Source organism: Alexandromys fortis, unplaced genomic scaffold, assembly GCF_014885135.2.
Source record: "Alexandromys fortis isolate MF-2015 unplaced genomic scaffold, M_Fortis_MF-2015_v1.1 scaffold_11, whole genome shotgun sequence".
NCBI classification, from domain to species: domain Eukaryota; kingdom Metazoa; phylum Chordata; class Mammalia; order Rodentia; family Cricetidae; genus Alexandromys; species Alexandromys fortis.
The window spans coordinates 12736813-12763149 of NW_026067912.1; the positions used below are offsets into that span (position 1 = coordinate 12736813).

At 45.5% G+C, this 26337-nt stretch overlaps 1 protein-coding gene across 2 annotated transcripts; it reads left to right on the forward strand.

Annotated features, from left to right (window-relative positions):
• Positions 1 to 451: 451 nt before the first annotated feature.
• Positions 452 to 26337, forward strand: Gabrp (gamma-aminobutyric acid type A receptor subunit pi). Of its 2 annotated transcripts, XM_050138761.1 has the most exons (10): positions 452 to 752; positions 5072 to 5171; positions 5950 to 6068; positions 10335 to 10402; positions 11122 to 11339; positions 14471 to 14553; positions 19927 to 20064; positions 21729 to 21881; positions 22383 to 22570; positions 24014 to 26337. In XM_050138761.1, exons 2-10 carry the CDS (start codon positions 5119 to 5121, stop codon positions 24314 to 24316), a joined length of 1323 nt encoding a protein of 440 aa, XP_049994718.1. In that variant the 5' UTR covers positions 452 to 752; positions 5072 to 5118; the 3' UTR covers positions 24317 to 26337. The 2 variants fall into 2 exon arrangements, with proteins under 2 accessions (XP_049994718.1, XP_049994719.1); XM_050138762.1 differs by lacking the exons at positions 22383 to 22570; positions 24014 to 26337 and adding an exon at positions 22012 to 22374.

A 26337-nucleotide genomic window follows, 5' to 3' on the forward strand; every position in this document is an offset into this window, starting at 1 on the left:
TCTCTGCAAGCTCCCTAAGCAAATTTGCTAGAGACTTAAAGGATACCCTGTAAGGATTTGGGAGACAGGAAAGGAGACAAGAAAGCCCCAGAATTGTTCCCACCTCTTCTGAGCTTCACTTCCCCAATCTTTTGTAGTTTTTGTGTCTTTGCAACTAGACAGTTTGTAGAGTCTCTAACAACACAGAACCGAGTCTCTGCCAATCCCAAACAAACCCAGTCAGAGCCAGGACTATGGCTTTCAGACATGAATTGAGTTGTTTTGCAGGTGTGAACCTGGCAATCAGAATCAAGTGGAATGCCCAAGTTAAATAACTCCCATCCCTTTGCACCATAGTGAAGGGCTGTCCTCTGAAAGCAGAGCTTGTCGTAGGGGTGGGGGCCACGCACTCATCTCTCCAGGTGTCTTTCTCAGCTGAGGTTTGGATCATGGCTGAAATGTGAACTCAGAATCAAACTTCTGGGGTCCCATAGCCATCGCAAGAGCTGACTGATTCTCACAAACAACCCAGGACCAGTCAGAGTTCCACAAAGGGAGGAGCTGGAGGAGTCCCCGCCCACCTATACCTGGTTCCACAGCTCTGTCTTCTCCAGAGAGAGAGCCACTCCATCAGAGCGTGGATGCACACCTACATCTAAGGGGTCAGGGCTGAGGTGGAAAGGACCCAGGGGACCCAAAAGAGTATGCCTTGCATGCGAATCCTGCTTGGGATCCTGGAGAGCCTGCCATAACAGAGCCGCAACAGCTGTCTGGTAAGCAAACTGCTGCCCCTAGGACTTGGAGAGAGGGCAGGAAGAAGCTCCAGATGTAGGTCCTGCTGGGATGGATGGGGGCGGGGGAGACAGCCTGGAATTTTCTGAGCCCTAACTCTGCCTCAGGTCTTAAAGGATGATACTCCCTGTTAGAGTGCAGGAAGGAACTAAAACCGCCCAGGAACAAGTGAGGGGCCCAGATTAGAGCTCCCCCTGCCTGGTACTGGAGCTGCCATTGTTTTCCTCTCTGCTGCCAGGCAAGACCAACAGGCACAGTGATTTTCTTGGGGAGGACCCAGGGCACTATGACCTTTCCTCACCTCACGCGTGCCTCCCTGCCCATGACTCTAAGCATGCTGAAGTGACTGAGGGCAAAGGAGCACTGTGAGTGTGGAGGAGGCTATAAGGTGACACACTCGGGCTTCATAGTGTTCATGGAATGGAGGTGGGAATCCCCATCAGGCTCATCTCTGCTTCTCAGAGCCAGTCCAGAAAAAAATGTAATGGGCCTCCCAGGTGACACTCATGTCCTGCGTCTGACCTGTTCTTCCTGAAGAGTGCCAAGCAGGTTGCTTTCAGGGATGAGAGCAAGAGCTTCTGACAGGCATGGTTTTCATCCTGGCGATATTACTGGATCTTCAATGGAAGACATAGAACAGAGGAGGGTGGGAAGCAGGGTTTATTATTTGTGTTTATACCCCTTTGTCAGGTGAGAAAACTGAGGCTGAGAAGTTAGCTATGACTAACTTCTGTCTAACACCAAAGCCCAGACTCTCCTCTACAAACAGAGATGAGGTTTCAGCCAGGGAGGTCCAGTTACGGCAAGAGTACATAGGCTGCCCCAACTCAAGCAACTCCCACCCACTTCCTGGGTGCAACTGATGAAGGCTGGAGGGAGCCCTGCTCAGAGCCTCCAGCTGCCCCCTAATGGTCTGTGAGCACCTCTAAGTGCAGGCTCCAATATCTGTATCCAAGAGGAAGGCCTGAGCCTCCTGCAAGACAAGACGACAAATAGAGTAACTCAAAGATTGGCTCATCAGCCACAGGGGCTAGTACCCCCCACTGGACTTTCAGTACCCCATTCCCAATGTGGGTTTGATATAAGGAGCAGAATCACATGTGATCCCATTTCGTCTGGGGAACTGGGGACTTGCATCCTCATAAAGTGTGTCCAAGCGTGTCACACCCTAGCCTCCTTCCAACTCACTCCTGCTTTCTTGGGTTCGGTTCTTTCAGTGAATTCTGAGCTCTCTGTGTCAGGCTGAAATGAGCAAAGGTGTCAGCGGTGTGCACCCTCCTCCAGAACACCATGACAGTAAAGTGGAGCCAGATATGACCGTGGTCAAGATTAAAGGCTTAAGAAATGCTGGTTCAAACAGTGCCCACTTCATTGCTGTGTGATCTAAGCCGAATTTCATCGTAAATCTGAGACTCCTCTCCTGAACCAGATAGGACTGGGTGACACACGTGGCCTGTCACTGCTGTTCCATTCTGTAATGAGGCATGCTCGGCCCTAGCAGAGCCAGCAGACAGAATTCGAGTCTGGCATTCCTTGGAGGAGATTCAGAGGCCCATGATGCAAATATTGTCTTCCTAATAGAGGACTGGCCACTAGGAGAGATGGCTATTTCAAAGCAAGCTTGAAACTAAAGACTACTTGGTTCCCAGATATACTTGATCAAAGCTGGTTTCTTATAGAAGGTGGGAAAACAATGAAGAATCTCCCTAAATGAGAACAGAGCCAGTTCAGGCCACACTAGGAAAAACCTGCAGATACCAAGGCTAAGTTCGAGTGGTTTCCACTGGCCATGGGTAAACCTCCATTTCTTTAACAGCTTCTAGAGGTCACAGTCTCCAAAGTCCACACTCTGCCAGAATCAAATGAATGTCTGCCATCCCCACCCTGGCCCTGTACCATCCCCTCGAGGGGAGTCGGTGACTCACTTTCTAGTTACACCAGACATTCTGCTGCCTGGGCTCCTGATGTGGGTAGGAACAGGACAGGATTTACAACTTGCACCCTTCTGATGGAGCATGCACATTTTCTGCTGGCGCACCTCAATCCCCTCCAGGCAGGACCTCTGCTGGTCATGTGTTTGGCTTATAAGAGGAGCCCATTCACCCTTTAAAATGTTCGATAAAGGGATGGAAGGTGTGCGAGCCAGTCCATGAACCCTCTGAAACCTGATGCTGGGAGCATGGAGAGAAATAGGGACCAGAGAGGAACACTAGAGAAAGTACAAATACAGTCACAGAAATTTAATAACATTGATTTTATAGCTGGCAATTTTGGTGAGGGGGTAGATTCCAATGGTCACGAGCAAGCCTCTATTCCTTTATCAGCCTTTAGAGCCCCTGCCCCCAGCCTCCTACATTCCACAGTGAAAAGGAAGAGGAGAGTCTATAAGAACTTATATAGGCCAAAGCAGTGAGTGCCGACTTTATAACAGCAAAAACTTGGGAAGTAACTTGATATCCATAGGCAGAACACAAGGCGTGCCAATGTTTGTGTATTCAGGGTATGAGCCACCTTGTATCTTAAGGGCTGGGGAGGCGGGGCTACAGAAGCTGCCGCGGAAAGGCGTGGCCAACACAGAGACAAGCAAGTCCCATGCTGCTGTGGTTGAGGGAAGGAGTTGGGTCAGTTATTTACATTCAAGCTGACCCTAACTTGCTGTGTCATTCCTTGGTAAGTGAGAATATTCTTAATTACTTCAAACACATGTGAAGAAAGTGGAGGTGCTTATTTAGCTTAGGCAAATTAGTAGTAAGTAATCAATGGATAGCAGCTATTACACTTATATGGGGAAAACAATAGCAAAAGGACAAAAACACCCCAATTTTCCTTTTTCAATTTTTATGAAAAAAAGATGTGTGCATTTGTAAATATAGGTATATGTGGGGATAAAAACAATTAATAATGGAGACATCTGATGTATAAGACTAATAAGAAGAAACAACAGAGGGACTAAATACTTCCTTGGTTTTTTGAAATAGTTCTTTAGGGTTATAGTATGATTGAGCCCCCTACACATATACAACTACCTTGACTCAACAACCCTCACCAAAGGGCACATCTGTTCCCATCTATAAATCTGCAGGGGGCTGAGGTGGGGCTCAGTGGTTGAGAGCACTGACGGCTCTTCCAGAGGTCCTGGGCTTTATTTCCAACACCCACATGCAGCTAACAGTTAACTCCAACTCCAGTTCCAAGATAATCCCATCCCTTCTGGCCTCCATGGGCACTGTGTGCCCATGGTGCATAGACACACATGAAGACAAAACACCCCTACACTTCATAAAACTGTAAATCTGCACTGGTGTATGCTGTGACATACACTTCTGACTCAGTGAACTTCTGTCCATTTTCATTTCTCTAATAAGGGGATACTGCTTGGTAAACAGCATATTATTTAATAAATAAATGGCTGGCTCTGAGCCACAGCTCTAAATTGCTTAGGTTCTAGAAAGTGGGAAGACTCACCACGGTTAGCACTAAGTAGGTAGCCCACTCTGGGAAGGGGCCTGAACTTGAGGCAACCACTCTGCCATGTCACCAGCATGGCAGGTCCGAGGATGCTCTGCTAGCTGCCACTGAACTCTGAGAGATGTCTGACTGCAGGTGCCCCACCCGAGGAAACCAGGCCTCTGGAGCAGGCTGTCCAATAGCCCTCTTGTGAACACCGGCACAGGGAAGCTTCAGAACTCTGTGATCAGGTGTGGGAGATGATGAGGATGGTGAGCATCTTCAGGCCAAAGAAAGCATGAGCTGTTGCTAGTCTTGGAGGAAAGGGATGAAGCAGCCAGCTCCAGCTCAAACTCACCTCTGGCATTCACAAGTACTGTGTGCTTTCCCACAAAGCTGTTTCCTCATTATAAGACAGGGATAAGCCTGCCCACTATAGATGGGAAAGATTAGGTAAGAACACAACCTGCCTGAAAGGCCTGGGCCCTGAACTAAAAAGGACAGTGACTGGTTTAGCCAGCATGAATGTAGAGCTGGAGGGGTCAGGGAGGCCTGGGGCTCCTCAAATATACAGGCAAATGTGCACCCCCAGACTGGATATGGGCACTAGTTCTGAAAAACCACCTTATTAACAAGGACTCTACCTATATCTGGGGTGGATTAAAAAATATTAGTTCCCAAATGACAGTGTATCTGGATGACGCTCGAGGAGCCGGTGCTAGAAGAAAAGATGTACAAAGAGGCTGCTCCCATTTTGCTGGGAAAATACCGGGTCTGGAGACCCCTGAAGACAGTGGGACTGGAGGTAGTGAACCTTTGGACTGCCCCCTCACCTTGCTCCTTGTCTCTCCAGGTCATTCCTCCTTCAGGCTCTCTCTGTGTGTGAATAGCTCCTTCAACATGAGCCACAACTTCTACCTGGCCTTTGTGTGTCTGAGTCTCCTCTCTCAAAGGTAAGTTGTGCTACCCCAGAATGGCCCAGTGAGGGCTACTCTGATGTGGTCCTGATGGAAGGGCTTGCAGCAGTTTTTATTTAACTTACGGCAAAAACTCAGTCCCTTCATCTCCCTGAAACATCAGAACAAGAACATTTCTGTGGCTCGTTCTATTTTAGAGAACAGAAGTTTCTAAAATGGTTGCAGACCAGTGGACTTGAGTTTTGTTGTTGTTTTGTTTTGACTTGGGTTTTTCATAAGACACTTGGTGAAAGGAAGTTGGGGAAGTGGCTCAGTGGTTAACAATGCTTACTGTGTAACCATGAGGACCAGAGTCCCACAAATGCAAGTAAATTTTGGAGCTTCCAAGTGGGAAGGAGATAAGGAGATCTTTGAGGGTTTCTTGAGCCCCAAATTGAAGGAGAGACCCTGCCTCAAAGGAATAGAAAGAGAGAAACAGAGGAGACATTTGATGCACAGGTACACATGCCTGTGCATACACTCATACAACACACACAATCAATCAATAAATAAATAAAAAGGAAAAGATGCATGGAGGGTGGCCAAATTATCATGACAGTTTCATCTATAGCAAGTGGGTAAGAAAATGGAAAGGCTAACTCAATAGCTAGAAAGTAAGATTTGTCTCCTCAGGAAAGCCACCATGTGCGTGTGTGTGCACAACATATATACGTGCACAAACACAAACACGCACACAGGGGATGTCAATCAAATTCATGTCTAACTATGTTCATCAATTTTTGGACATAACCACAAAAGCAATTCTCCCTTCCAGGACGTGCATCCAGGGGAACCAGTTCAATGTGGAGGTCAGCAGAAGTGACAAGCTTTCCTTGCCTGGCTTTGAGAACCTCACCGCAGGATATAACAAATTCCTCAGGCCCAATTTTGGTGGTAGGTTCTCCTTTGTGACAAGGATATCAGTTCAAGAGGATAGGAACAGAGGCAAAATGCAGCAGCGGGCTTCAGAGGCTTTGCTGACTCCACCTCCCGACTGGTCGCTGCTTTAGGAACTGGGAAGGATGGATAAGAACACGAGCTTGTGATTTTTTTGTACTACCTCAATGAAAGCACTCTGCTCTCCACTTCGAAGTTAAAGTTGTTCTCTCTTTAGCACTGTGGGGTGAAGTGCTGGATGTAGGAGCCTCTGGCAACCTCTGCCAAACACTCTTCCTTCTCCCTACCTCTGTGGTCACTTTGCCAGGAACTCGCCATGTGCCATCAGCACCGCTCCATCTGGCCTTTCTGCCTGTAGTCTGCCACCTACAATGATCACCCCTCATTTCTATCTAAATCACCTCCTGGGCCATCTGCCTGCTAAGAACATAGGCACGTGACCCAGTAGCCTAGCCTGAAGTGCAGGCATTCCAAGCCCTTCTCTGCCTGCCTCTGTCTGCCTGTCATTTTCACCCTTCCACAGTGTCCCGTAATATGGCCCCCAAATGCCCAGTAGCATCCCTAGCCTCTGGCTTCCGTGCCAGTGCAGAGGCTGCTCATCTGCCTTGAGTTACTCCACCAACTTTCCTCTCTAGGAACACAATTTCCCATTGTGTCTCTGAGAAAGGCTGCCCTCCTCTGAAAGGCTCTCCCTGATTCCTCCACAGCCCACCCCTGAATCATTGCATTTCCTGTAATACCATAACTAGCTAATGTTATGTCCTTGTCCTTCCTGCTTCTAGCTTGTGATGGTGACAGTCTCTAGTCAGATCTAGGATCTAATAAGTCCAGTTCCACTGGTGGTCAGACACAGGCTAGGGTGCAGGGGTGGGAAACTTTGCCTTTTCAAGGTATTTGTTGGACTGCAAAGAGTGAGAGCAGCAAGAGAGAAGCCGGAAGGGCCCTCGGGCCACGAGGTGAAGAGAGAAAGGCAAGGAAGTCTAGACAGAGGTGTCTAGACAGAAGCACTGACGAAACGTGGAAGGGAGGGCCGCTGGGGAGTTCCGGAGCAAAGTCACCCAGCAGAGGAGGCCTCTCTCTGTCTCTGCTCCTGTTGGATCCTTCCTGCCTTAGCGTGCTGTTTTGCGCAGGTTTCTGGGCAGCTGACATCTATGGTACCACTTATGTGTGGGGCGTTAGAGCAAGGCTGCTGATCTGCTCTCACCACCAGGACCCTCAGGCAGTCTCGCCGGCTCAGCTGAAGATCTGGGCAATGTCTGGTCCCGTGGCTAGGCTCTGTTCTCCATGCCGAGGGTCTAGCAAGCCACCACATGCTCTGGGTTTCCAGGCTTTACCACACACTAGCAATAAGCACGTGAATCTGAAGAGCTTGCTCACATCCATTTGTCTTGCCTCCCAAATCTCAAACAACTAAGTCAGGACATTACTCTTCAAGTTTGCACAATAACGGGCCAACCAGAAGCAGGGATGTTGGGCAGGGAGGTTGTTCAGAGAACAGAGCACTGAGGATGAACTTAAGGGAGTGTGAGGCCCGGTTGCACCTTGCTTAAAAGGAGAGGAAGCACAACACGGGGGCCTAATGACTTTATGCACTCCATGTCCTCAAGGAACCTGTCCTGCTGGACACCCTGTAGGTTAGTGGATGCACCCTTGCTTCCTGATGCGCTTCTTGGCCACCATGGGTCCTTGGAAGACAAAAACCTCCATAGTACTTTCCAGGGCCTAAGCTGGGTAAAGCAAAGGTTGTCAAGGGGGCACTACAGACACTGCCCACGCCGTCTACCTTTTTCCTAGGAGAGAGGTGCCCTCTGGTGGCACAGCTCACTTGCATAGTTTCCGGACACGAAAGCAAGTTCCGGTCCATAAAACAGTCAAGACTGGCTGGGCTGCACTAGATAGCGGGGAAACTAAGCAAAACCCATGGTGGGACTAGAGCTTGTGTGTGCGCTCCACTCTGCCCTCCCCAGCGAGGCAGAGCGAGGGGACCCATCGCTTTCCTGTCCACGCTCTCCCACCCAGTCCTCTGTGCTGGCTGGCGCTTGCCTCAGCCTGTCTTGTGCAGCTATCACGTAATGCCTGGCCTTGAGCAACCTAAACAAACCCAGACTCACGGACTTAGAGAGTTCAGTATTGCGACGCCAGGGCTTTTGCCTCGGCCCTGTTGTTTTGTCATCACGTGGTAGAGGTGGGGGAAGGGTTGAGGGAGATAAGAGAGGGCTGGACACACCCTCTCCAAGCAGCACCCACCCCGCTCACGAGGCTGGAACTCTCACGGCCTAATCCCTTCTGAAAGCTCCACCTCTTAGTACTGTCACAGCCATTTCTACGTGAGTTTGGGAGGGGACAAACATTGGGAACTGTGACAGTGGGTTGCACACCATTTAACAAGGGAGGAAGCAGCACAGAGAAGTTTAGCAATGAACTTGAGGTCACACCACTGCATGACGTGCAACCATTGCTCTCTGACTCCAGACTCTTCTGGCAGCCACCTAGCACCATGCCCTGCCACTCTGTCCTCAAAGATTTCCCACCAACCATTAACCCTTACCTTTCCTTCACACTGTCTCGAAAACACCATTTCCAGTTTCCTCCCTACGTTCTGTAGCTTGGTTTTCCTGGGTTACCAACCCTTTAATTGTTAGGTTGCTTTGACTAATTCTGACCAATCAGATGATTAGATATTTTTCTAATTTCTTTAGAATTCCATCTCCTCTCTTCCTAGTTCATTGCCACAGTCCCCTGAGGCTCTCTCAGCTCTTTAATGCAAGTGAGACCTGCTTTATCCTTCATGCTGGTGAGCAAAATTGGTCCTTCCCCCAACCTTAGCTAGGATCACGGAAGAGAGCGAGAGAGATTGGGGGGACCCTACGGATGGGGCATGTGCCAAAGCACGGCAGGTATGATACCAGAAGCGGTGTGCAGGGAACCATCTCTGAGATTCTCAGAAGGAATAAGCGGGCACTTTGAATACATTCCCTCTTGCTGCCCCTGGCTAAAACACTGTCACACCTCTGATGTCGTTGAGCCTCTGTCTCTATTCTGTAACTTATCCCCAATGGCAGAGCGAGGGGAGTTCAGAGCTGAGATCTGAATTCACACAGCTCACAGTCCAGAGCCCTTCTTCCCCATCTCCATCTAAAGAGATGGGCCTGGCCTGGCCTGGTTGGCTTCCAAAAACGATGGCCCTTACACTCCAGTCTTCAGAAGAAACACGATTTTCAGCAGTGTCTTTCAGTGTCCCTAAACTCCAGGACTGAGGCTTACGTAAGATCAACCATGGTAAAACATTGTAAAACTTTAGAGCTCCAAAGAGGAAAGGAAGAAAGTGTCTGGGGTCAGCAGGAACTTGGCCGCCATCAGTCTTTGATGTCATCTTTTGGTAAATTTCCTTAATCAAAAAAAAGGAAAGTTATTTGTGTACAATCAGGCGAGCAAATCTCTGCCCCACCCTACACAACAAGCCCCCTGCAGGCGCCACAGGAAGAACCTTCCACATAAGAGTGGACAGGTGCTTTGCCATCAGCCTCTTTAAAACACACATTATGGGACAGGGAGATGGCTCGGCAGGTGAAAGTTCTTGCCACACACACAGCCTGACTCTCTGAGTTCTGTTCCTTGACTCAACATAAAAGCTGGATCTAGTGACACCCACCTGTAATCCTAACATTTTTTGGGCAAGATGGGGGGGTGGGGGTAGACGAATATGCAGGAACGTTCAGACCAGACAGCCTTAGGCTTGGTGTGCATGGCCAAAATAATGAGAGATCCTGCCTTAAAGGCAGAGGTGAACAATTCCCACAGAGTCGGTGGCACACATCACCCCCCTTCCTTCCTCTCTCTCTCTCTCTCTCTCTCTCTCTCTCTCTCTCTCTCTCTCCCTCCCTCCCTTCCCGGTCTCTCTCTCCCTTTCTCTCTCTTTCTCACACACACACACACACACCAAAATAAGTAAATTAATCTTAAAATATTTTTAAATACCCATTAATTAATAATCGTGTGGCCTCTCTTATGAATCATGATGTCCCTGTGTATTTGTGTATATTTTTCATACTGAATGGTTGCTCCTGGGAAGATAAAATTAATTTTCTTATTTTTATAGTTCAGATTATTTAAATATTTCTAATACATGAATATTGCTTTTATAATTTTTAATAGTTTTGTTTCCAACCTACGAAGTAGGGCAGGGGGTGGAAATGGGTGGTGGGAAGAAGGATTTGTGTTTGTGTTTCTATGTAAGTCTCTCTGGTTTTTCTGCATTCTCAGGTGACCCAGTTCGGATAGCACTGACTCTGGACATCGCAAGCATCTCTAGCATTTCAGAGAGCAACATGGTAATTGTTGCCCAGTGGCATCCCACCATGGGCCCTCTCCTTGCTTTCAGTGGTGATGTTAGCAGATTACTCAGAAACAGAATGGCAGATGCCAGAGTTCTGTCTCCTAAGTGAAGATGTTTCCACAGTGGGTTTTCTGGGTATCAGGAAGGAAACAGACTCAAAGGCTAGGAAGAGAGAAAATAGAAAAAGAAGTGAGTGCATTTACTGAGAAATAAAAATTGAGGAAAAGAAGAGAAAACATGGTTGAGAGACCTGGCCTTCACATGGTCTTTCAGAGAAAGGACCACTGATGAAAACTAACGATCTAATGACCAATTTGAGAGGACACCAGAAAGATAAAGCCAGGAGGAAGGCAGTTTTCCAAGAGGGCCCTTGAGGCATGATGGGTAAATCCTGGGTAACCCAGGCATTTTTCCCAATAAAGCCTTTATCAGTTTAATGCCAACTGTGTTCTTAAGCAGTGTGAGGTTTTATGTCAAGTAGGCCCAAGCCCTGAAAGTGGGCTTTGACAGTAGGAGTTATTATCTAAAATACATAATGCACTTGGTTCTTTCATTGCTGAGGATAAGCACCACACCAATAATTTAAACACACACAGAGCCATACATACATATCATATCATATAAGGGAGAGTTATATGGGTTTTTTTTCGGGGGGGGGGTCTTCCTTCCTGCTTCTTTCCTGCCCATCATTTCCGTTTCTGACTTTCCTCTTAGGACTACACAGCCACCATTTACCTCCGGCAGCGCTGGACAGACCCACGGCTAGTGTTCGAAGGCAACAAGAGCTTCACTCTAGATGCCCGTCTTGTGGAGTTCCTCTGGGTACCAGACACTTATATTGTGGAGTCCAAGAAGTCCTTCCTCCATGAAGTCACAGTGGGAAACAGGCTCATCCGCCTCTTCTCCAATGGCACAGTCCTGTACGCACTCAGGTGAGCAGGCATCGGGGACTCTGGGGTTGGAGGAAAAGACACATATATCCTGGGTACTTTGGACCAGTACCAAAGGGCCAGTCTGAACCCCCATTCATCACAAATTCCTCTGTGTTATACCCCCACACCACCATTCAGAAGGGATTCTCTCAGTATAGATGCTGGGACTAGTCACATATGAGCAACTGCTGTGTGCCAGGTCTCATGCAGTATGCTCAGGAAAATGGAGTAAGATAGACCCACTTGGGTGCCAGGACCCCAGTTGGGGAGTAGGTTAATGGTTAGGGGCAGTGATAGACTATGTTTTCATAGGGTTATGAGCTGGGCCTTTGAGAGTGAGGAAAGTTAGCAGACAAAGAAGAAAAGGGACTAGAGAGACAGCATGGGGACCGAGATCTGAATCCCAGTGCTGGTGTAAAAGCTGAGCCTAGTGGCATTCACCTAAAACCCCAGTGCTGACAGATACAGACAGGTAGATCTTAGGACTTACTAAGCACCCAGTCTGGCCCTAAGCTGCAAATTCCCAGGTTCAATGAGAGACCAATGGCTCAGAGGTTAAGAGCATTGCCTGCTCTTCCGAAGGTTGTGAGGTCAGTTCCCAGCAACCACATGGTGGCTCATAACCATCTGTAATGGGGTCTGGTGCCCTCTTCTGGCCTGCAGGCATATACACAGACAGAATATTGTATACATAATAAATAAATAAATAAATAAATAAATAAATAAATAAATAGTCCAAGTCTCAAAAGAAAAGACTAATAGGGTGAGGTCCAATGGCTTCCTGAATAAAATGCTTGCTGCCCAGGTGTAAAGATTAGAGTTCTAAGCCCTACCACTCGCTTAATAACAAGAGGGCATGGCAGGCCACCTGTGCATTTGGCCTTTGAGAGACAGAGATCTCCAGGGAAAGATGTCTGGCTACACTACCCAAATCCGTGAAGTCCAGGTTCACTAAGAAACCCCACCTCAATGTTTAAGGTGACGAGTGATTGAGGCAGTCACTCAGCCTCTGGCCTTCACGTGTACACAGCACATACAGGTGCCTGCACACCCTTTCACATGTCTACCCACGCATGTGAATATAAACATAAACAAATATACAGGTACATATATACAAATAAATAAAATTGAAAAGTCACCGAGGAAGGTATCCCAACACGAGCCCCAACATGCACACAAACACACATAGCACACACAGAGAAGGAGAGAGAATGAGGGAGAAGAGGAGGAGGGAAGGAGGGCAAGTAAGAGTAAAGACATGAACAAACAAAGAGGTCTATATAAGGAACTTGTCTTCCACAGGGTTCAGTAGAGCAGGATATCTCTACATCTGTTTGTCTGAGACATGTTTATACAAACACGCAAGGTGTGGATCCCAAAGACTACCTGCCGCTACAGGCCACCACCCCAAATTGCCAGGGCCTAAAGTTCCTTCTGTCTCATGCAGCCCTCTCAGTGACTGGAAAGGAAGAGGAATCCCTGAGTACTGAGTGAGGCAGCCTACACGGAGGTTTGCCCTGTGCAAGGGCTGTGCACACTTGGGCTCCCTGAGTGCTGCGTGAGGCAGCCTACACAGAGGTTTAGTCTGTGCAAGGGCTGTCCACACTTGGGCTCCCTGAGTTCCTGGGGAGCAGATCAAATAGTAAATATGAATAGACTAACCTTTAATCACAAGAAAGACCTGAAGTTATAAAGCAAGGCCTGGACTAAGCAATAAATAGCATTTCTGGGCATGCCTCAGCAACACTGAGTTTTACTGAGACCAGTACAAATCCTAACTCCTCTTTTAAGAAGTCTAACTCTCCATTGATTGGGAATTCTACATATTTCCATGTTTCCATGGGAACCTGTTCACACAGGTGTGTTCATATACACTTGTGTAGCTGGGGGTGTGCATCTGTTCTGTGTTACAGCATGCAGTGCCATCAGCCTGGGTAAGAATGTAAGAATTACCAATGAATCATAGTTTATGAATGATTTGCCCCTAAGCTCCTTTTTATTATTGTTTTGTTTTGCTTTTCAAGACAGGGCTTCTCTGTGTTCATTCTAATTCATTTTTTTCATACACTCTATTGTATGGCAAGCATGGCTGTCCTGGAACTCTCTCTGTAGGCCAGGCTGGCCTCAAACAAACAGAGATCCACCTGTCTCTGCCTCCCAGGTGCTGGAATTAAAGGCGTGCACCACCACCGATATCTGCTACTAGACTCTTGTCCTAAACAGCTCTGTGAACTTGAGCAAGTTACTGGCCCTCTGAGCCTCAGTTTCCTCAAAAACAAAATAAAGATAATAGCAGTTCTTATATCATAGAGCTATTCAAAGGGTTAATGTATGTGACATCCTTAGCGCAGAAACTGCCTTGCACTAAGCAACCAGTAACCAGTGGTTGTTTTTCTCTGTCTCCCTTAAGGAGATGTAAAGCTCCATTAAGTTGGATACTATGCCATGAGCAAACACATCTGCCTCCTAGGTGTACCCAGCACTGTACTTCATAAATGAGGGACCTAGTAAAAATGTGTGAATGTAAGAAAGGAAGATAAAGAGAGAGAGAACATGAAGTTGAGTGGGTAGGAAGTGAGGATTATCTGGGAACAGTTGGGGTAAAGGAAAGAATATGGTCAAAATAATTTGCATGAAAAAATAAATTAGAATTTTTAAAAGGCACCTCCAGAGGCTGGAGAGATGACTCGGCCCTTACTTAAGAGCACTGGCTGCTCTTGCAGAGGACCTGGGTTTGGTTCCCAGACCCACACAGTGACTCACCACCATTCCTGACTCCAGTTCCAAAGGACCCAATGCCCTTAAACACTTAAAAGAAGTTGAATGAAGTTTAAAATATGTTTATAAGACATCTTCAGCACACTGGAGAATGTGTCTGTTTGGTAATAGTGTGGGTGTTTGCCTCTGAGTTGCCAGCATCCCAGCTTCTTCCACTCTGGATCCAGCTTGAACTGGGTCGGATGAGTGTCACTGAGCCCAGAAAACCTCAGGAATGCTTGGGTGTAGACTACCAGCCACACACCCCCATAAGAGTCTGAGAAAAAGTCCTCTTGGAGCAGCCCTGGGGAAGAAATGCCATCTCTTCCTCATAGCACCCTTTCTGAGTCCATTTCTTTTCTTTTTCCCGTTAGGATCACAACAACCGTGACATGCAACATGGACCTGTCTAAATACCCCATGGACACACAGACCTGCAAGCTGCAGCTAGAGAGTTGTGAGTACACACCCTCGGGGCCCCAGGGGGCCTTTCCTGGAAGACCTCCATCTCTGCTTTGCAGAGCACCCCCATGTCCTTGCACCCTTCTTCCTTTATGTTGATCCACAATAGATCCACAACGGATTGAGCTATTCACCCTAACTTCCAGATAAATCCAGCTGCTTCTCAAGGGCAAACTGTGTAACGTTGTATCTTTGGGGGAAAACCATTCTATGCTAATATCAAATACCTTCACCCATGCGCAGAGAGATGGCTGAAGAAAATACTGATGTGTAGACCATGGCCAGTAAACCGGATTTATCTGCCAAGTCTGGCCCATCACCTGTTTCTGGAAGTAGTGATGTTATAGCAGAGTGATGGCCACTCACTTGCAGATTGTCTATGGTCACACTGTAATAACAGGATGGAGTATTTATGATAGAGACTGTACTGTCCACAAAGCCTAAAATAATAACACTCTCCATTGCTACAGAACTTTTAGGAGCCTCCAAGAGCTAATTCCATGAATTCCAAGGAGTGTATCCTTTCCCAGACTTATAAAACCATGGAATTGTGTTTCATGAGTATTTCTGGTTTAAAGAAAACATCTTGATGAATGTAGACCTCAGCTAGCTCCTGATACTTAGAACTTAACGTATTTTCTTCATGCCGGCACTCGGGGTACTCATCCTCAGGGGTCTGTGATTCCAGGTGAGCTCTTGGTAACCATTCCATGGCTATGATTTTTTTTTTAATTTTTTTTTATTTTATTGAGAATGGGAAAAAAAAAGTTTCCGCCTCCTCCCAGCCTCCCATTTCCCTCCCCCTCCCCCCACTCCTCTCCCCCTCCCTCTCCAATCCAAAGAGCAGTCATGGTTCCCTGCCCTGTGGAAAGTCCAAGGACCTCCCCTCTCCGTCCATGTCTAGGAAGGTGAACATTCAAACTGGCTAGGCTCACACCAAGCCGGAACATGAAGTAGGATCAAAACCCCTTGCCATTGACCTTGGCTTCTCATCATCCACACATCCACTCTTGCTCTACCAAAACCAAATCAACCCCAGATGCAGACAGCCTGGGCTTCATCAACCCCATTTGCATTTGTTACTAAACATGCCACAGGCTACCCTTTGAAGCCCAGAAGTCCTCAAAAGGTTTCTTTTTCTTTTTCCTAATAAAAATGCACTGGCTTCTAGCCAAACCTTGCTATGCAACTACAGAGGAAGGAGGCAGCTAGTTGGAAAATGACTATAGAAGGGACAGCTAACAATATGATCTCAGTCTGCCTTCGCCGTGGTCACCTTGCCCGAACCATTTTTCCATCAGCAACCATGAAAATAATAATTAATATTGGAGCTCTTTTCCTAATAAATAGTGTTGCATTCACATGCCACACACGCAGATACCTTCTAAACAACCCGTAAGTGTTGTTCTCCCCACCTTATGATGATAGAAATTGAGGTTCATCACAACTTAGCATTTTTCTAAAGGGATCTGAAAAATAGGAACAGTGGGACTGGAGCCCAGGAAGAGGGGTTGACAGTTCCTAGAGCTCTTTCACTGGCCAGAAGGCCCATGAAGATTCCCACCCAGTGGCTTGCTTGTATGTGGTCCGGGGGCTATCCACTTCTCCCTAGTATACTCTAATAAGGTTTTAAGCAAGTGTATGGGATTTCTAGGTTCTCTAGCACCAACTGATATTCACTGATTTTCCCCAAACCGAGAGACCACATCGTGCTTGTGGGATTCCCAAATCCTGCCAAATGTTACGCCGAAATCCAGCATGACTATCAGGCGGCAGTCTGAAGCTTCTTTCACGCCAGCTCTTTTCGGTTACTTAGGAGCAAGGCCAGTGTTTTTCCTTTCCCCTGCGTCTTAAGGAAAATATTTTGACTCGGTCTAATACTTCAGTTCTACATATTTTCCCACCGAAGCCTCCAGCTAGTCTGGCTGGCTGGTTGGGTTCCATCTGCCTACTCCTCAGTCAGTTCACCCATGCAACAACCACATGCCTGTTCTGTGTTAGACGCTGTGGCAAATGTTTGCGCTGCAAAAATAAAACGATTTGCCCGTCTTCGAGAGGTGGACCAGCTGACAGACAGCACAGGACTTAAAACAATTATGAAAGAATAAAAGACAAGCAATAAAAAGTTACGGCACCATGAAAGCCTGTTAAAGGGTCAGAGGTGTCCAGAGGATATTGCCACCTGAAATCAGAGGATGGACAGGTTTCAGTTGGCTAAGAGGACAAAAAAAAAAAAAAAGCAGGGCACAGTACCACAGAAACAAGAAGGAACAGAGCAAAGGTTAAAGGTTAGTAAGGAGCAAGGAGGAGTGGGGGCGTGTGGTGGGTGGGGGCACAATGCTTGCCCAGCATGGGAAAAGCCCTGGAGGAGAAAACCCAAATACTCAAATCGCTCACTGCTGTTTGTGATGCAGCTGCCTCCAACACGTAAGGGATCTTATTTGGTATATGGGAAAGTGTTGTACAGTGCTGTGGGTAACTGAGCATCTAAATTATAACCTGGGAATTTCCTAGGATGGAAAATGAGGGTTCGCTCTAAATGGATGTGGGTCAAATCAGTTCCTTGGGATGGTTAAACAATCTCCGTTGTTCCTTTGTATGCATCTCCGAACATCTCCAAATTTGGGCACCTGTGATAGGGAAATAACGCCACAGATATGAGTCATTAGGGCGTCAAAGTGGAAAATAACTGTAGACAAGCCTTGGGGACCACTGGGTACTCTGTGCTTAAGGGAACAAGTAGGCAAAGCCAGGAGAGAAGAACCATTATGAGGAGAAGCCATTTTTAGAAGTACACATTTAGTTACAGACCTAAGCAGATTAATTATCCTATTGAATCGGCACGTGAAAACCCTTCTTGAAGCAATGCAGCTGTTTGGTAGAAGAATGCAACTTGGGGTTATCAAACAGAGAAGCAATTCGAGTGTAGCACAAAAGAAATAATTGCCCTCCATGTGTCATGGCTGGGCTCATCCCAAATCCCAGGAGCAAGATTCACCAAGAAACTTCAGCACTCTGTGTACATAGACACCATCCCCGAGGGGCAGAGGAAGCTTCCACAGAATGCTTATTAGCAGGCATTCAGGTAATAAAACCTCACTCAGGTTTGGGTTTTTTCCAAATATACTATCATTAAAAAAAGGAACTGATATTATCTTAATCACCCACATTCACCCAGGGACAGAGGACGGTAGCAAATAAAAACTGTGAGCCAGCCTCTACTAGGGCTGAAACCAAGTACCCAGGTAGGAACCTGCTCTCCTCATTTTCAGAGAGAAGTCTTCTTCACTAGTTCCGATGGCCGGCTTCCACTCACTTTTGGAGGATTCCAAGGGAACACCCACAGTGTTATCTGGAGCTCAAGGAGCTCAGGCATCATAAGATGAAGCCTACTAGATATCAACTTCCATAATTATGCCTCATAGCACAATATCAGTCCTAACATCAGCACCACAGTCTCAGCAGCCTCTGAAGCAATGACAAGATTGCAACCACAGGGACTGGAATCATGGGGCAACATCACTATCTGTATGACTTTGGCTAACAAACCTCTTTGAGTCTCAGATTCCTACCCCCTTGAAATGGAAAAAGTAAGCACACCAGGCTCAATGAGTTGCCTTCTATATAAGTTGGGTTTATTGAGCTATAATGTATGAATCAGAAAATTCATCCATTTTTAAGTATGTGTTTCAAGGTGTTTGTAGCCATTGGCAGGTTGCATTGTTGGAATATTCCCATCACCTACCCCCAAAGAGATCCCCTGTCTTTATTGTCATCACCCCAATTTCCTGCCACAAACCCCCAGGTGCCTCTAGCTTACTTTCTGCGGCTGTAAATTTGTCTCTCCTGAACATTTTATATAAGTAAGAGCAATACGATCTGTTCCCTTCTGCATCTGGCTTTTTCCACAGAATGATGTGGCATGTTATCAGGACTTCATTCCTTTTGTTTGTTCAGGACTATTCTTTCCAGCTTTTCCAAAAGGTTAACACGCTTTTGGTTTAGCTTCACATCTGGTCACTGTACATAAAGCTGCCGCGGATAGTTCTATACAAGTCTTTCTGTGAGTAGCGCTTCATTCCTCTTAAGTAAATACCTCGGAATAGAATTCTGATTCAAATGATACACTTACTATTTAGGTTTTTAGTTAGTCATTTTGTTTCCAAAAGTGGTTGTATATTTGCATTCCCACCAATGAAGTTCCAGCTTGTCAATATCTTTATTGCTTTTCTCATCTCGTCCTTATTATTACTATCTTAACAAGTATGAAGCAGCGTGTGGTTTTGCTTTGTATTTTCCCAGTGACTGATGAAATTGTGTCTATTGTCTGTGTTTATTAACTATGAACACATCTTATCTGCAAGGATTGGAGGAGATGATAATGTCGCAAGGCACTTAGAAATTGCCTCCTAAGTAATAGATGCTCCATTATTATCAACACCATCTACAGACTTTGAGATTAAGCTTTCCAGAGAGAGGCACAGGGTTGGCTTTTGTCTCTTACTTACCTAAATCCTGAGACAGTTAAGATCGGGGGGAGGGGGAGGGAAATGGGAGGCAGTGGTGGGGAGGAGGCAGAAATCTTTAATAAATAAATAAATTTAAAAAAGAAAAAAAGGAAACTCTTTAGAATCTGAGTGTTTTCACATATAATTGGCGAATAATTCCTCAAGTCTAAGGTACAGTATCTAGAGAATAAGCACATTTTAGGAGAAAATGCTACTTCACCTACATAAATCAATGGTGAGATCCATCACAATTTCAGAAATGTAAAGACAAAAGTCCACCTTAAAATCAAGGAAACACAGAGATGTTTACTTCCTTGGCCTGTGAGAGCATTAAAGATATGTGTTGTGTAAAGGACAACATAAAAGGTTCATAAAAGGTAATTGTTATCACTACCATCAACTGATATTAGTAAAGCTAACATTTATCAAAAGCACATATTGACAGAGCGTCATAAGGTGGCTGGTTAAAGGATTTTTTATTTTTGCATTGATACCAGTGAGAAATATGAATAGAGAGAGTCCTTCCAAAGTCTCAGACAACATCATCCAAGCTTAGACTGCTCGGAAAAACAGAATCCGGCATGGGTCCCTTTGTGGCAGCACACTTAATAAATGCCACTCAGTAATAAAGAAAGCCATTTTTATCACCTACCAGGCTTGGACAGTCTCAACCAGTCAAACATGGACCTAGCAAAAGATTTCATTCTGCTGCACATGAGAAACCTAGCCAACTTTTGCATGGCGTACTCCTGTAGGCTTAATACCATCAGGATAGAGCTCTCGCTCACTCTGTAGCATTTCCCAAACCAGCTGCGTCTGCAGTATCCTTGCACTGACCAAGGCTCGCTTTCATTTGCCAGGGGGATATGACGGCAACGATGTGGAGTTCACCTGGCTGAGAGGAAACGATTCTGTGCGTGGACTTGAAAGCCTACGCCTTGCTCAGTACACCATCCAGCAGTATTTCACCTTGGTAACCGTATCCCAGCAGGAGACAGGTAACTCTTGTGACCCATCCCACAGAATAAAAATACTTAAGGGAAAGGTCGCAACCTGAATCCTAAGCAGCATGGCCTCCACCTCTACTCCCAGGGAGTGTAAGCATTCTGCACTGGTGTGGAGCAGGAAAAGGAAGACAGGCACAGAACCTGGGCTTCTGTGCACGCTGCACTCAGGTGGACATGCTCAACTGGAGAGCAACCCTCTGGGCCAACATTGAATTTTAGTTAGTCCCTTCCGAGGTTCTCTAATGACTGTTCAAATGCAGCACTCCCTTGTGCACGAAAAGTCACTCGTGTTTCTAGTGAGTGCACTGGTCAAAGAATGAAGTACAAAAAAGAAAGCACTCACAGGTAAAGAAGACAGTAGCAATACTACATGATCACCTCGTTAGTGCAATTATCAAATTGTCATGTACAGAACTAGATCTCTGGGAGTTGGTGGTTTTAGGGTTTTGTTGTTTTGGTTTGGTTTTGCTGTTTCAAGGTAGGGTTTCTCTGTAAAGCCTTGGCTGACCTGAAATTTGCTCTGTGGACAAACTGGCTTCAAAAGCATGTAGATCCGCTGTCTCTGCCTTTCTAGTGTTGGGACTAAAGGTGTGTGCCAACATGCCTGGCTTAAATAGGTATTTTCTAAATGATTTTACATACAAACAGTGATATTTTCTTCTCAGTTCCTTATGGTCAAGTTAGGAATGCTTTGTCTTATCAATATTTCTACTCTTTAAAACATTATCATGTGTTCTAGTTGAGTCTAGATGACTTTAAAAATTAAATGTACACCTAGAAAAAAGACAGGGAGCAAATATGGCAGCTCTCTATTGTTTATATGCCACATAGATAACATGTGTGCTTGGGTAATTCCCTAAGCATGATCCTGAAATGATACCTCTGAAATCAACAAAAAAATAAATGATTGAGCCTGAATGGACAACCCAATATGCTTACCTTGCGAGCATGAGGACTTGACTTCAATCCCCATAACTCATTGGGAGAAAAAAAAATCAGGGCATGCCACTTGTAATTCTGGTGCCAGAGAGGCAAAGACAGTGTCACTCTGAGGCTCTCTGGCTAGCACCTAGCCTGCTTTGCAAGCTTCAGGCCAATAAGAAATCCTGTCTCAAACAAAAAGGTAGATGATTCGTGAACAACAACTTCTAAGACTGCACTCTGGTCTCCACAAACATTTGCACACAAATACAGAAATACACACACACACATATGCATCTACACAAAAATTAAATTACATTTAATAGGCCTACTCTACAGTAATGTTGAAAACAATGGGCTGTCTTAAGTAATCTTCATTAGACGGGTATTTATTAACAGCTTACCATGTGAGTGCAAGGTTGAGAGATGCAGATTTTGCCCCCTTGTGGTTCACAGTCTGGTGAGCTAGAGTTTTAGAATACTGGCGGTCACAATACCGAAGCAATGCCTTGGTAAAGGAAGGCATAAAAAGAAAAACACGAGTGTGGGGGTTAGGTAAGAGCACCACTGTAAATCCCATGCCAGGCAACACTGAGGTCCTCTGTGGTAACCAGAGTGCAGTTCATAGCTGACTAAATTTTGGTAACAGAAGGCTAAACATGATTGTGGTTCATGGGGCAACTCCTCTCCTGTGTGAGCAGATGCAGTTTCTTACCTCATGTTTGCACTCTCAGGAAACTATACTCGATTGGTTTTGCAATTTGAGCTTCGGAGGAACGTCCTGTATTTCATTCTGGAAACCTACGTTCCTTCCACCTTCCTGGTGGTGCTATCCTGGGTTTCGTTTTGGATCTCTCTCGATTCTGTTCCTGCGAGAACTTGCATTGGTAAGAAGTTCCCCTGGACGAGTTCTAAGAACTAGGTGAATCAAGGGCTTTTGAAAATTCTATCTTTATGTTCACTGATGTTTGCTGAGTCATTGTAAAAGTTGGTATCTTGATAAATTCTTTTACACAGAGAGAAAAATGGGTGCAGAGATGGAGAGAAAGATAGCATCAGAAGGACTGTATTTTTTTTAATTTGTTTTATGGTGGCAGATGAGGTGAGCTTGTGTAAACAATCCACTGCCCATAACTTTATTACTGACTGTCCATCTCTAAAAGAAGACAGAAGATGACCTATTTGGAAAACTATGTCACTTACATCTGTTGGAGATGAATAAAACAACTGTATTCCAGTAGGTCACAGACTCTGAAATAGATCTGTACTGTTCATGAGTCCTGTCCTCATCTTGTGGCCTCCTGGGTGGAGTCACCCAGCCAGATGATAGAGAGGGATAGGGGTGGGTGGGGACAGCCGCATGGAACAGCTCCTACTTGTTTCCCAAGGAGTGACAACTGTGTTGTCCATGACCACACTGATGATCGGTTCCCGAACATCCCTACCCAACACCAACTGCTTCATCAAGGCCATCGATGTGTACCTGGGGATCTGCTTCAGCTTCGTGTTTGGGGCCTTGCTGGAGTACGCAGTTGCTCACTACAGCTCCTTACAGCAGATGGCAGTCAAAGATAGGGTAAGGATTTGGAGGGGGTTGTCTACCATCCATCACCCGGCCATGCACCACTCTGAAGAGGGGATCAGGGCTTAGTTCCCATCCCCAGAGTAATCCACTTTGTTCTAATGCATTGTACCCCTACCAAGGCGGGCACATTTGGAAATCATGGTGCCCCTTAACCGGTGCTGTTCTTTTCACCAGATAAAACAGGATATCAAAATTGAATTTTCTAGCAAAAAAAACTATTATTCATCTGCAACATGAAAGGGTGATCATAAGAACAAGTATCTAAAAAAAAAGCCCAATGTCAAACTAGACAGGCTTAGCTGTTCACACATTTCAGATTAATTTGTGGTTATTACTTAATTTTGATGCAATTATATATTCTTAAATTATACAAGAAACAGTTTATCCAAAAAAATGTATAGAAGAAATTGACTTGTAACAAAATTCCTGGGATTCTAACTTAAAACTTAGTTTTAACTTAACTTTGCTCCAGTGTGATACATTGTTTTCCCTTCACCCAAGGTTATTTCAAAACTAGATTTGATGGGCATTAGCACACTGATGCTCAAACAAACAAATAATAAGGATCTGATTTAGGAAAGTGGCACCCTAAGCAGTGTGCTGTCAGACCACAGGGACCTAATAGTGAGGATATGGGCAACCAGAAGAGCCAGTGCCTTCATCATTGTGTTTGGTTGTTGTGGTCAATCCAAGCACTAAAGTCAAAAGAGCATGTGTGCTCGTCAGAGGAGAATATGGATTTCATGCGTTCTCTTCCATGAAGGCTTCCCTAATAGCACACACAAATTCAGATTCCTTAGAATGATAGACGAGGGTTGGAGAATTCCCAAGGTCTTCTACTGAAGACTCCAGTGCTCACCTCCACGCCATGGACATAACAAGAGAATCACTGTGAAGTGTGTGCTGTATCCTCTACATGTCTCAGGGTATCCCAAAACTCAATGATATCAAGCCATCATCCTCCTTATTTTATTACTGAGAAATCTGCCCTCCGAGTGGTGAAGGAACTCAGCCAAGACCCCACTTTCTGTGTCATCAGCACCTTGTTGGATAGTGGAAATTCCCTGGATTTGCAGGGAGCACAGTCCTGTTCCTATGTTTGTAGCAAAGACCACAGAACACAATGGATTTATTTTCTCTCTTCACCCTAAAACAGACTAGAACTTTACCAAGTATCTACTAGATGCTTTACTCAATGTATGCCACTTAATCTTCCCTTTAGTCTCATGAAGAAACAATTCCTATCGTTACCATGTTGCAGATGAGGCAATCACATCCTAAAGGGATTTAAATCACAAGTTTCCAGTAGTAAAAGACCTGTCATTTGAGATTTAAGCCCAGGTCTGGTACCACCACAGCACCCTGCTCTTCACAATATCACCCATGTACGTTACTGTCCCTGTCTTACAAGCTAACTTATTTTCTATGAACCAGGGGACAGCAAAGGAACCAGAAGATGTCAATATCACCAACATCATCAACAGCTCCATCTCCAGCTTTAGACGGAAGATCAGCTTTGCCAGCATTGAAATTTCTGGTGACAACGTCAACTATAGCGACTTGACGATGAAAGCCAGTGACAAATTCAAGTTTGTCTTCCGAGAAAAAATTGGCAGAATTATCGATTATTTCACAATTCAAAATCCCAGCAACGTGGATCGATATTCCAAACTACTGTTTCCTTTGATTTTTATGCTAGCCAATGTATTTTACTGGGCATACTACATGTATTTTTGAGATGACATTGGACTTTTGCATGCCATGTCTTTAACAGAACGACATAATGATGTTAAAGATATTCTAGGACCTGTGTACACACTTCAGCCCGGAAAGCTACAAATGGGCTAAATAGAGATTATTCTAAGTTGTGTAGAAGTCCTAGCCTGGCAGGATCTGCTATAGAATCATTATAAAGCAAACTTTCTCTTCCTCAGTTTTGGACAGACATCCCTACGGAGCTCAAGATCACAGACCTACTTAGGGCTCTTTGCTCTTGAGGTCCCTGGTCTGCATTCACTGAATAAAAATATGTATTAAGGGATTTATCTTTTTAGAGAATTTATAGTGACATTTACTAAATCCCTGCCAATACTTATAAGATGAATGCTTGCCAATTTAGCGAACAACGTTTTCTAATTTTTGTTTTTCCTTGAAGTGAAATTTGGGTTTATGTCAGTTCACTGGTGGTCACCATACTGCACCAACTCAATACCAGAGTTACTAATACCACAGAAGAATTCTCTCCAAATTCCAGGAAGTCCTACTATTGAGAAATCAAATGTTAAAGTATAAAATTACTGGATCAATAAACTAAAACATAAATCCTTTAGTATGGTTCCCAGGCTTGAGGGGCTCCTGGGATTTATGCCACTGTTACACGCACTGTGTTATTTTATTGTTATACACCTTTAGTCCTAAACTGTATAAAAGCTTTTTTCCCTGGCTCTTTTCCCACGCCAGGGAAACAGGAGGCAGTTTTGGAACTTATTTTAGGATTCTTAATACAGAATGCTGCCATGAAGACTTGCTGGGTCAAGTTTCTCTTCTGACCACCTTTGCTCACATAATGATGAGGTGCAAAGTAGACCAGGGAGCGCTCTGTCGACCTTTCATTTGTGTTGACGTCACACTGGGGAACATTTTGTCGTGGCAGATTCCCTGTATCCTTCCTGGAGGAGCACTCATCCCCGTGCACCAGTGACCAGGCAGGAGTGAGACCAAGTAGATAAGGAGTCGTATTACCCAGATATAAGAAGCTTCTTTGCCCCAATCCTTCTAGCTGGATGATTTTTTTATTTGTTGTCCATGTATCTTTACTTGCAAATGTTCGTTGCAAAGAGTCATTGGTCTGGTTTGAGGCCTCTGGGCTCTGCTACACTGTGGATACTGAGCCCTCACTGAGCCTCCTCTTGGATATCTTGTTGCCCTGTGTTATGCAGATCCTATAGCTTTGGATCTGCAGAACCAGTTCCTTCATGTGCTCCAGGAGATCACAGACAGCCACAGATGGGGCAGATATCGGAGTGGGCCAAACCTACCCCTGGTTCTGAGTCTGGATAGTTGCAGTATTGGCCATCCGGCCAGTTCCTCACCCCTCAGCCAACTCCACCGCTATCACCACCAGGGTGAGCTCTCCAGTAGCTGGACTACTTAGTGGCTTATTTTGCATGCTCAGGAGACCACTGGCCCTGAGTCTTGAATACTCTGAGCGATGATAAGACATGTTGAACGGTCCTCATGGGTTGTGTTTTCTTAGTTCAGCCAGTGTTACCCTGACCTAGGAACTCATGTGTGCCTCTCCCTTTGCTCCTGGGGACTCAGCTTTACCTGGTTCTGGTTCAGCCTCAATTATTTCAAAGACTCTCACCATCTTCAGCCCTTTACCCCCCCCCCCTTTCTAATGAACGTGGAGCTTTAACTGTCCTTTCTCACACCAGAACTCCAGTAGGTGTTTCTTTCCACTTCCTGTACCCATGGGCTCTCCTTTGTATTGTTATGGTATTTCTCATGATTCCGTTCCTACAAGCTTGATTGCCTGGCACTTAACCAATGTTTCTTCTTTAGAACTCTCTTTGCTCACTGGAATAGACTTTGAAACTATATAGCTGCACTATTAGAGTTCTTAGTAAAATTTCTTCCTATTTTATATCTGTCATACACATCTTTAAGGGGAGGGGTTAGGAGACAGGAAATGTGGTTGAAGGACTCAATCATATTGGTAATTTTTTTTTAATAAAAATGTTTGAAATACAAGTTCA